The 11,807-nt window shown below is 34.2% G+C and overlaps 1 protein-coding gene across 1 annotated transcript; it reads left to right on the top strand.

The window, feature by feature from the left end:
- The first annotated feature begins 62 nt into the window (after positions 1–62).
- Positions 63–9,828, top strand: LOC134538495 (myosin regulatory light chain sqh). Its single transcript, XM_063379865.1, has 4 exons — positions 63–201; positions 3,907–4,104; positions 6,894–7,123; positions 9,401–9,828. The coding sequence occupies exons 2-4, from the start codon at positions 3,915–3,917 to the stop codon at positions 9,500–9,502; spliced, it is 522 nt and encodes a 173-aa protein (XP_063235935.1). The 5' UTR covers positions 63–201; positions 3,907–3,914; the 3' UTR covers positions 9,503–9,828.
- The last annotated feature ends 1,979 nt before the right edge of the window (positions 9,829–11,807 follow it).

The following is an 11,807-nucleotide window of genomic DNA, read 5'->3' as shown; positions in this document are numbered from 1 at the left end:
TCGCGAGTACGCGACAGAGTGCAGCACAGTGCGCGCGGGTGTGGTGGTGGTGACTAGTGTTCGTAAATTGGGATTCTGTGCGTGACTCACCACGTCTTTGTCAGTAACGATAAATTCCTGAGTTTTCGTTGTGTAAAACAAGCGTCGGAGCTGCGCACCTCAATATTTGTTAAATTCTGAAGCATAACCACAAACTCCCCGGTAAGTGAAGACTTCGTCAATCATGTGTGTTAAAAATTTGACGTATAGGCTGTGTGGCCCCTCATAATGTTTTTTTTACGCCCAGTTAATTGTTTGTATAACAATGTTCCTATTTGCTGTAAGATTTACCGTTTTTTTTTTTTTTTCATATTTTCAGACACATTTAACTACGCCTAGGTCTTAACCAAGGCCATGCCCTCAACTCATACACTCCCTTTTACAATCTCGTGATTACATTGGACAAGTGTACTGAATGCATTTAGGCAATAAAGCCTCGGTGGTAAATGTTGATAGTCGGGATGATTAAAAAAAATGTTTTTGAAGGTAATTGTTAACTATAGCGGTGCTACAAAAAAAATTAAACCCCTGGAAATGAGTTTTATTCAGTTCCTTGTTTTATGTGTAATTCTGTGGAGATCCATTCTAATATTTCAAGTACATGTAACTAACAATTTTAATGTTCGCCTGTGTAGTAACTCTAGAAACGCGGGCACCACCATGCATGAATCCCTACAGTGCTTGAAAACTGCTTGTCTGTATAATGACAGGGACCTTAAAATCTAAACCTGTCGTTAATACTATTTTACAGAATTTTAAATGTATCTAACCTAACCTAACCAACCATCATTCACTATTTTAGATTGTGGTCAGGCCACAATAAAGTTGGACTTAGTTGCATATTTTAATATTTATTATTATATCAGGAAAAATAATAAAAATTGGTATATCAGGCTTTAAACTTATTGTAGACAAATTGCATTAAAAGCTTAGCAAAACCATTGGTTTAATACACATACTCAAACTAAAAAATCGTACAATTTTTGATCACGGAAGGACAACAGTTTTTATAATTTATTAAATTTCCTTTTCCTTAAAATATTTCATCGTAGGCCTATGTTACTTTGTATGAGTAAACAAGATAAAAAAAACACGTATCAGCCCTGTTGTACAATACCTAAACTGTTCAGTCAGGCCTGGACGGCATTCTGGATAGCATGAAGAACAGCATGTTAAATAAACACCAAATTCAAATAAATTTTATTTCGCACTTTGAAATCCACAAAGGTATCAAAACAATCAGTGCCGCTAATGAAGTGTAAGTTAGGCTTGTTTGCCGGCAAACAAATCGACACAACACAGAGAAAAAGTTATGGCTGGCAACTTTTTGTGTGCCACAGGGGAGATTTTTGTTTTTAAGTGTGTTTGCTGTTTTCCAATGTAGCTACTTTTTTTCTGGTTGTATACATTCAACTTCACAGCATTTGAGATGTGCACATGCTGTTTGGAGTTAGCCCAGCGTTTACATGGGAGTTCAGTTATTTATTTTATTTTTTTTTTTATTTTTTGTCTCCAAGCTGATAAAAAATTATAAATAGTGCATTATAGACAGTAGCAAAATAAAATATTAATTCAAAACAACACTACACTGAATCTAAAACAAAGTATATTTTTATTCTGTTAGGACATTATAAAGGGGTCTAAACAAGTGGAGCTAACCAACTGAGTCTCTTTGAAGATGATAATAAAATTCCCCATACAAAGCCCAGGTTGCATGTGTATTTTTAAGCAGGAACCACAATACCCAACAATCACTACATGACAGGCGATGTGTATGCAAAATTTAATTGGGGGGGGGGGGGGGGGGGGGGTATAGAAGAACCTTTTTACTTGCTGTTTGCTTTCATATTCTTTCCCTTGTGTGTGTGCGTACGCCTTTGATCACAGTCGAGTTTATACCCATCTTCAGTACTGAGATGGCAGTTCAGTTAAGTTTATTTAACTTTATGATGATCATACAGAAAGATATCAAGAAAACCTATGGAAAATACACTAAAATAACATTTAATTTAATTCACAAATGGGAACTTGCCTTATGGTTTTGATATGCAAAGAGTGGTACATCATTTTGTAATGGCAGCGTGAGGTGTTGGTTGTTGTTTTTGATGATGGGTTGGTTATGTAGGCCTACTTTTCTTGTCAGTACTATTAACTAAGGGATTTTCCTTTTAATTTATTTTTATTCTGGGTTTTCTCACCAGATAATTTCAGAATGTTTTTTGGAGCTGTGAAAGGTCATGCAAGTGATCATAATTATGAACATGTCCGTGACTTTTTACTGCTGTCTAGATAAATAAAAATGTAAATGTTCGTTCAAAATCTTAAAATCTCCTAAAGTTCTTCACTGACTGCTTTGAAATTTTGACTCAACGTTGTATTCAAATACGTGATTTTTTATATGTACTTATGTCACACCTATGACAGGTAAAATTATATATATGCACACACACAGAGACACATGAATGTATGTGGGTTTTTCTTCTGTTTTTTAAAGATTAAGATTTATATAGGAATATATAGACACAGTGAGATACGGATATAGAGAGGGAGATGTATAGTAATGTGTAAAGAGAGATATAGAGTGTGAGGGATATAGATAGGGAGATGATTGAGATATAGATAGAAACACAGATACATAGAGAGATACAGATATAGAGGGATACGGAGAGATATGCTCTCTGTACCTAATTCAAATAAATTAAAAAATTTTGAAAGAGGCATAGCAATGCATGCTGGGAATCAGCTAGTTAGGTAATATTTGTTAAGTATGTGTTGAGAAAATGTGACAGAACATAAAATGCAAGAGAATATAGGAATAAATTTGCAGGTAAAGACCTGGCAAGACTAATGGTCAGAAAATTAAACAACCAACATGGATGGAGCCCGCCTAGACAGGGGGGTGTTTGTGTTGGTGAGGCTTGCTGGTGCTTCTAGCACTGTATCGCAGTCTTCTCATCGTGCTTAGTGCAACTTACAGATTTGAATGGTATCCGTAACATTGTATGGTGGAAAAATGAAGATATAGTTGTAATGAAAGTACCTTTGAGAGCTTTTGTTGAACTGTACCTACCAGTTGTTTCATGCCAAAAAATTAAATCCTGAAACAGAACTACTCTTCAGCCCTTGCGTATTCTGTGATATCTTAAGCAGTTTTCAAATGTCGTTTTTTCTGAAGCTCCTCGCACCACATGTGTGCCCTGGTAGGCGGGGTAGGGATAAATGAAAACATGTGTTGCAAATTGTTCTAGATGTCAGTAAGTCACTTATTTGCTGCACTACCGTGCATCTCGTTCGTGCTATGTTTTCTTTGCCATAGTTTTACTTGGGCTGAGTGGTATCATGGTAACAGTATCGCTCGCCGCCACAGTCAACACAATCATCAATCTTAACATATAGCTTTGGTCATTGCAGTCACGCACTTGTGGCTTTCCCCCAGAGCAAGTGACCTAAAGTGCATATTACATACAAGTAAAGGCCCTTTGATATAGAAAAAGTTGTCAAAACTAGGTAGTTATCTGCAGACACCCACCATGTTTTGCATATATTCCTGTGAAAAAAGTTTTAGCTGAACATTACTTTCATTTTACATAGCTATAGAGCCAGAACTCCAAAGGATCTTGTTCTGGTGATTTTCAAAGATCGCATAGAGATGTTATTCACATGTACAATACAGAAACTTGAGTGTCTTTCAGCTATAAATTATGTTAATCTGAATAGTCGCCTAGTTTCTTTTGGACGTGACTTAGGTATGATTACGCAGGTGAATTGTGTTTGTGTGTTATGTATTCTACTACGGAAGCTAGGGCACTGATGCCCCAAAAGTGTGTGTGTGTGTGTGTAGTAATGCATGGTTGATATTTTTTTTAGTTTGAGAAATGGCGTCCCGCAAGACCACCGGCCGCCGTGCGACCACCAAGAAGCGTGCGCAGCGAGCGACTTCGAACGTGTTCGCCATGTTCGACCAGGCCCAGATACAGGAGTTCAAGGAAGCATTCAACATGATCGACCAGAACAGGGACGGTTTTGTGGACAAGGAAGATCTCCACGACATGTTGGCGTCTCTTGGTATTTATGACCTAGGGCTGAATATTAAAATGCAATATTTATTTTTAATATAAAAATATACTTTATGAACAGTGAGGATTTTTTTTAAATAATTGTATAGATGAGATGGCAGTCAATTTTTGAAACCATCTAGTAATCTATACTAATATTATAAAGAGGTAAAGTTTTGTTTGAAGGGGGGTAATCTCTGAAACTGCTGATCCAATTCTGACAATTCTTTCGCTAATAGAAACCTACATTATCCCTGAGTGCTATAGGCTATTTTTTTTTCTGATAAAGGTTTTTTTTTAGTAAGAAATCAAAATAACTAAAATTGAAGTCAAAAAAATAACTATGCTTCTGGTTGATTTATCGCTGTGCTCTGCCTGAACATTTTGAAATAAAGAAATAAGCGATATAGTAATTTAAAGAAATAAAATTTATAGCAAAAATATTGAACTTTAATATCTTTACAAAAATGTCCATGAAACCATGTTGTGTTGTGTCAAGTTATAGTGACTGGTAACTGTATAATGACAGCATGCATCAAAGAAAATTGCAACTCTCACACCGTGAAGACGTCATTAAAGCATGCTTAAAATCAACTCGCTTATGGATTTCCATTTGAAGACTAAATTTACACATAATGAACTATTATTATTAAAAATCTGAACGCCTATCATGCTCTTAAAAAATTTAAGCCCACCTAATATGTGCAATGGCACAAGGCTACTAATAAAAGACTTAAACGACAACGTAACTGTGACGACCATCCCCACCGGCCCAGCAGCCGGCCAATTAGCGCACGTCCCGAGGATTGCAATGATCCCCACGGACTTGCCGATATGTTTCAAACTGTTTCAGTTACTCGTAAAAACTTCATTTGCACTGACTATTAATAAGTCAGTTGAATAAGTCTCAGAGACAAACATTCTCTTTGGTTGGCATTGATTTACAACAAAATATGTTTTTGCTATGGGTGACTGTAATGTTGGTATATCAAGGTGGAACTCCAGAAAAACCAACATATTTTGCTACCGGACCATAAAACATTGCTAACATTGCTTACAGAGAAGTTCCTAACCAATAGTTAATTTGAAATAAAAATGAACATTACATTTTTAAATACACAGTTTTCTGTGGAAGGTTATAGGTAGAGACCGGAAATATTCGCGGTTTCGATGGCCTTCAGGATAGACTGTACATTCCCCTGTACACTCGTGCAAATAACGCAAGTTCATTGGCTGCTGACTTGTAAGTCGTCTCAGTTGGTTTGTCTGTGATTCGATCCTTCTTTGGTTGAGGGTTTATAATTGGTTGAGATGCGTCCAGATGAACAGTAAGCCAATAGCAAAATCATCTAAGAGGTATATGTATTTGAATTCTAGCCTATCGCCTAATGAATCCGTGAATTTTTCCGGTCTCTAGTTATAGGGGAATATGTACGTCTAATATAATCCGAAATTAACGTGGGTTACACCACGGGGCTCTATAATGTTATAATGGGGACATGTGTTTCTCTACCGTGATTTTATTCTCTCATTTGAGTTAGCTGTTTGTAATTGCCTTTAAATGTAACATAATGGAGTAGCTCATGGCAGTAAATAAGAATATCCGAGCAATTATGTATAACAATTGAATCAAAATAGGTTGATTTATTCAGCTTCAAAAATGAAAAGCCATATTTTAAGTATGATTTACTTCTTTTTGGCTATTTTGTTCTGTACTATTTTCAAGGTACACACAAATATTTTGCAAGTGTCCAGTTTTTTTAATTTTTTATTATTATCTATTCTGTAACATTTAGAATCCACTTAGATAATTTTTAATACCTAAGCCATTTTTAATTTTGTGTCTATTTTATAATAAAGACAAAATTAAAATAAAAAAACTATAACAAATCAGAGTTGCATATGTAATGGTATTCACATATGTTTGTTTTGCATTAAGCGTTCAAATTTTTTATACCACCATAATTCAGGCTAAAAAGATTTTAATTGGTTAATGAGATTCCTTGTTTTCTGCATGTTTAAAGTTTTCAAAAAAAAAAATTCCCCACCAGAACCGTAAGCTATAAACTTGATTGTTGCCTTAAAAGAAAACTGACAGCAGTAGAGTTGCCCTCTGAAACAGAAAACTATTTTAAAAATGTGAAAGATCAAAGCTGCCTTTTAAATTATATTTTGATGTAAGCATAGGTAATTGGTCAGTTTGGACCATTTTAAAGATAGCATGGTTTTAAAAAGAACTAATAGAAATGGTACTAAGTAATATCAGTACAGAATGTGCAATAAATGACTTTTATTTATATTTTGTTTAAAAAAATTAAGTAGGTACTCAATTTGCAAAAATACAGGAATACATAAATTCAAGGTTTCATTTGTTTCTTTTCTGGAAAAAACAGTGTATGTATATTCAAAGTATGTAGTTATTTTTAATGTGCAAATTAAGGATGACGTTGCTCATCTTATCAACTCTGAATTCAGGTTGTCTGTTTATCAACATGTTGTGACCTTTAGTTCACCACCTACAACCACACAGTAGTATCCTTCTTATCAATCAATACCTTTGTCCCACACCATAGCCGTATTTATTTATTTTTATTGCCATTTAGATTATTTCACATATTTGGACTGCAGCTTAATTTATAACTAGGCAGTCATTAAAATGTTGGAGTTGGTTGTTGCAACATATGAACCTTTTTTTTAATATATATTTTAATAGAAAGTATTTTTACAGCACCACAATTAATACAAAGTGTATATTAGGGATGATATGTTAATTTGACCCGTGTTGTGTCACGACCTCAGGCAAGAACCCAAGCGACGACTACCTGGAGGGGATGATGAACGAAGCCCCGGGGCCCATCAACTTCACGATGTTCCTCACGCTGTTCGGGGAGAGACTGCAAGGGACGGACCCTGAGGAAGTCATCAAGAATGCGTTCGGGTGTTTCGACGAGGAGAACAAAGGGGTGATAAATGAGGAGAGGCTACGTGAACTGCTTACTTCCATGGGAGACAGGTTCACGGATGAAGAGGTTAGTGGTGTTTCATTCTGTGATAAGCATTTTGTCATTGGTTTCATTTTGATTTCATTTTCTTCTGTGTGTCCATTGGTGGTCGGAATTTACATTAACCAGCAGCACCTCAGAATTTTGTGATATTTTAGAATTAAATATGTATTTTACGTAAAGTTGAAGCTATTTGTAAAACAATGTGATGTGTGTCATTTCGTGCTCTTACGAATCACTTTGAAAAGTTTGTAAAATCTGCACAGAACCCACTTATTTTATGCTTTGGTGGATGTCTAATATTGAATTTTTATTCAGCTTATAATGGGAAAACATTTGACAGGCCATCTATTCAATGTTTTTTTTCTTTTATTTTTCTTTGTTCCTCAGATTTTCTATTGAGCAATTGAGATTTTTATTCTTGGGTTTTCTCACAGACATTATTTTGCATTAACGCGGAGTTTATGTTACTCCTTTGAACTATGTGTTACGGAACTCTGAGCATTTTGTAACTTCCCCGGAGATCTTTATGTACATTTTGGCCTGATAATATGTTTATTGGTAGTATTTTTAAACATACTTTTGACTCCTTACTGTAAAATAATACATTAACTTTCTACATTAGAAAATCCCAACTAAGTATTTAAAAGAAATTTATAAAATACCTAATATACAAGGTTTGCCAGTTCCCATTTTAGACCATTGGTTTGCGTAAATTAAGAATTGTGTTTTATAGACAAATTTCTCTTATGAGTTTTGGAGATATTTTACAGAACTTTATTCTGAGGAATTTAATGCATATAAGTAAATATTGATTAAACATAGAGTTCCAAGGATTGTTTTTTTAGGTTGCCAGTGTTTATTTGTTAACGATAACAAATTGTCAATGGTATTACATTTTGACATTTGTTTTTAAAATATTATGTGATATCTACTCACAGAGATCTTTAGTAGTGTTTTAATTATAGGGGTGTGCGAATGGTGAATTTTGGGGGTCAAATATTTTCGAATTGAATGCAAATAATTTCAAAGTCTAATAGATGTCGTATTTTGCTTTGGTGTATTACCATATAAAATACAACAGAATAAACAGTATTCACTGATAGTTTTGAGCAGCAAGGCAAAATTCATTTTTACAGCAACATTTGTTCTTAAAACTTATTTGAAAGAAACTAGACACCACAGTGTCTGAAAGTTTTTCTTATATTTGTTTTAATAAATTTTTTAATACTAAAATTATAATAATTAGTTAAACAAATTGACAAAATTTAATAATATTGACAAAACAATTTTTGTCAGTTGTCTTTGGTATCAAGTTACACCTCACACCAAACTCAGTAGTAGTATAATTATTGTGTTTGGTTGTACTTAAGGTGAATTGTGAATTGAAATAAATGATAAATAGTAACCTTAGATATAATATTTGATTATAAAAACCTGTTAAAAAAATTTTGTAAAGTATAATTTTAAATAAGCTACCTGTTGAAGTTTTCAGAATGTAAGTCACATGTTTAACATTCTGCCATTTGCTTGTTGCTGGTAAATAAGTAAAAGATTCCAATTATTATTATTGTTATTATTATTATTAATTTAATAGATGTATTTGGTTGTCACATTTAAAATTCTTAGATCTTCACTCCGCCACTTTGCGCAGTATCTATTTATGATGATGAACTTTGGTAAACTGCATTTTAAAACTATAAATCTCTGTTTTTTATATTTTTAACAAACAACAGAGGTTAGGTCCATGTACCTTGGCAGGTTTTCATAGATTTATATTATGTAATCAATTAAACTACTTAAAAAGCTTTGGTTCCGTTATTAGCATTTTTTACGTGGTAACAAACTATGTACAAATTTTCATTATGAACGCTACATGAAATATTGAAGTTGTTCCGTTCAGTTATCGAAATACCAAATATCAAACAAACAAAAAGAACAGTGAACACAGGAAATTAATTTCACTGTAACCTCAACAGCGGTTACAGACAAAAATTTTCGATTAACTGTGATAGTCCATAAAAATACAAAAAAAAAAAATTATACTTCAATTAAATTTTTTGAATATTTACTTTAACTTTCACAAATGACAGCAAATGTTCATAAAAAATATACAGTAGGTGTTGGTATTACTGCCAACGTTGTTTTGTGTTTGCGAATATTCACACGCCCCTTATAAAGTAGTAATATATTGAAAGTATATAATACTGTAATTTTAAATCTTTAAGATAATGCATCAACTAAGAGAATGTTGTAAGAATGTGTAGGTAGCTAGCTGTTACAATTATGCCTTAATTATTTCAGGTGGACGAGATGTATCGCGAGGCACCGATCAAGAGTGGAATGTTTGACTACTTGGAGTTCACTCGTATCCTGAAACATGGAGCCAAGGACAAAGACGAATAGTAAAGAAATATTCCAGCACTTTCATGGTGAATGTGCCTTAACACTTCACGAATCTTCCAAGCTTCTGTATTTATCTTGTATTCTTTTGGACAAGTTAGGATTTTTTTGGACTTTTGTTTCCATCATTAGTATATATATTGCTCAATTTTTCCAAATATAACTTCCACTGGAATTAAATATTCATTTCTTTAGTATAATTTTAAAAATTATTATTGTAAAAAAAAATATTTAAAGTGTTGCATGCTCATTAACAATGTTGTATGTTGGCATTTATTTTTGTTTAATAAATATTTATGCAGTTTTACAATTAAATATTTTTATGATTATGTGTGTATGTTGTTAATTATTGGTTATATTCTCCGTTCACTCTTACCTAAGTTTTGGAATAAACAAAGCCTCTTGTAAACAAACATTTTCATTGGCTGCCGGCCGCCGCGCACATTATTCGTGCGCAAGAAATAGTCCCTTGGTTACGTACCATTTGTAAGTATTTTTGCACTGTCTTTTTTATAACAATTGTTGATATATAGCATTATAGCGATTCATCATTAATTTCCAATACAGTTTAATGTGTCAGCAAGTATGTACTTACAATTATGTTAGCAGACGCCGTGTGTACGGTGGCATAGACAAAAGGTACTGTACAGTGTACAGTTGATGCCCGGCGCAACAGTTGCATTTCGGATTCGCGCGCGCACGGTTTGTTATGGCTGACGTCGGACCGAGTTTTGTGAAACACAGAACGGGAAAGCCTTTGAAAAGTGCACAAAAACTATTGTGTTGAATGTTTTTAAAACATTTTCAGACAAATATCCGGATTGTCGTGTGAACGATATCGCGAGTTTAACTGCGGAATTTAGGCGTGTTTCGAAGAGCAGTGTGCTTCGTGCGAGGAAAGAATTACAGGACACTGGGACATTAACATCTTCCGGGAAGAAAAGGAAACTTGAGTATCCTGTTATAAAAACTTGTGATGATTTTGTGAAGACGGTTATTAGGTGTAAAGTGCATAGTTTTTTCTTTGCAAATGAACCACCTACGCTGAACAAAGTGCTACGGTGCTTCCTGTTATATTACGTCTCCGTTATTTTATTAGCACCGACTGTACTGAAGTGTGTGTGTTGCAACTAGTGCTTGGCGCGCCAGATGAATTCAGCCTATCACTTGCTGACGCGGCGCAGTGATACGGCGGTGTTTGTTTATTTCAGAACTCAGCCAAGAGTGAACAGAGAATAGCATTGGTAATATTCAAACATGATTTACTTTATTCAAGAAATTCATTAATGTTTTGATTATGTTTTATGCCCTACCAGTAATCAAGTAATAGTTGATTTAACTAAGTGAGCAATTATGGCTGAAAAATAAATGTATATTAGAGCCATAATAGTTTCATAATTATTTGTACACATTATAAGTATCAGAAGAAATCATTTACAAACTATTTCTCACTAACAAACAAATTTTTAGGTTGGAACGACACAAGTGTTACAATTATAAAATGCAGTTAATTGTACATATTCTTATACCCATCCCATACAAATTTATTTAAATGTTTTATTTCTTCTGAAATTAAATTAAATTTCAATCAATATAACCTACGACTCAGCAATATGTACAGTATCATGTCGCATATTTTTATCTGAATGCGTATCACATAACACAATGGGGTGAATAAGTTATTGCTGGTTTTAAATGTAGCTAACCTAACTTAACTGATCACGCAATGTCTAGCGAAATTGCATTTCTGCCAGCAAAGGTGATGGCAGAATAATTCAGACAGTTTGTGGCGTCAATCAGAATAGAATTCCCCTAGCGGAATTATTCCGACAGTGTCAAGAATAGGACCCCAGTTTCATAATAAGCATTAAAATGAACTTTGCTGTGTAGTACTGTAGTTATTTTCCAGTTTGTTGTAAAAATTGACAGTGGCTGCAGTAAAAATTATTTATTGTTCAAAATTGAATACATATAAATAAAACGTTATAGCCCACCCTGCATTTCCTTTTAGTTTCTATCCCAGCTTGGAGGGTGGTGGAGGTGGGGTTGAAAAACTAATTATTTTTCCCATTTTTTTCCCCTGGAAATATTTTTTATCCAATGTATGTTTGCGACTAGGAGGAGGGAACACCTGGCCCTCGAAAAATTGGAGTGTTACTGAATCTTAACCAGTCTACTGGGAATTTGCACAAGCAAGCCAAACAGTGACCGTTACCTAGCAGCAGCTAGTGCAGGCAAGCACATTACACAACTTATACACCTGGGTTGTTGTTTCTTGCACAGGCAACAATGCCTATTAACCAAGGAT

The sequence above is a fragment of the Bacillus rossius genome, chromosome 13 (assembly GCF_032445375.1).
Source record: "Bacillus rossius redtenbacheri isolate Brsri chromosome 13, Brsri_v3, whole genome shotgun sequence".
In the NCBI taxonomy this organism is placed as follows: Eukaryota; Metazoa; Arthropoda; class Insecta; order Phasmatodea; family Bacillidae; genus Bacillus; species Bacillus rossius.
The sequence above is the reverse complement of the archived record's forward strand: the minus strand, read 5'-3'. Positions and strand labels throughout refer to the sequence as shown.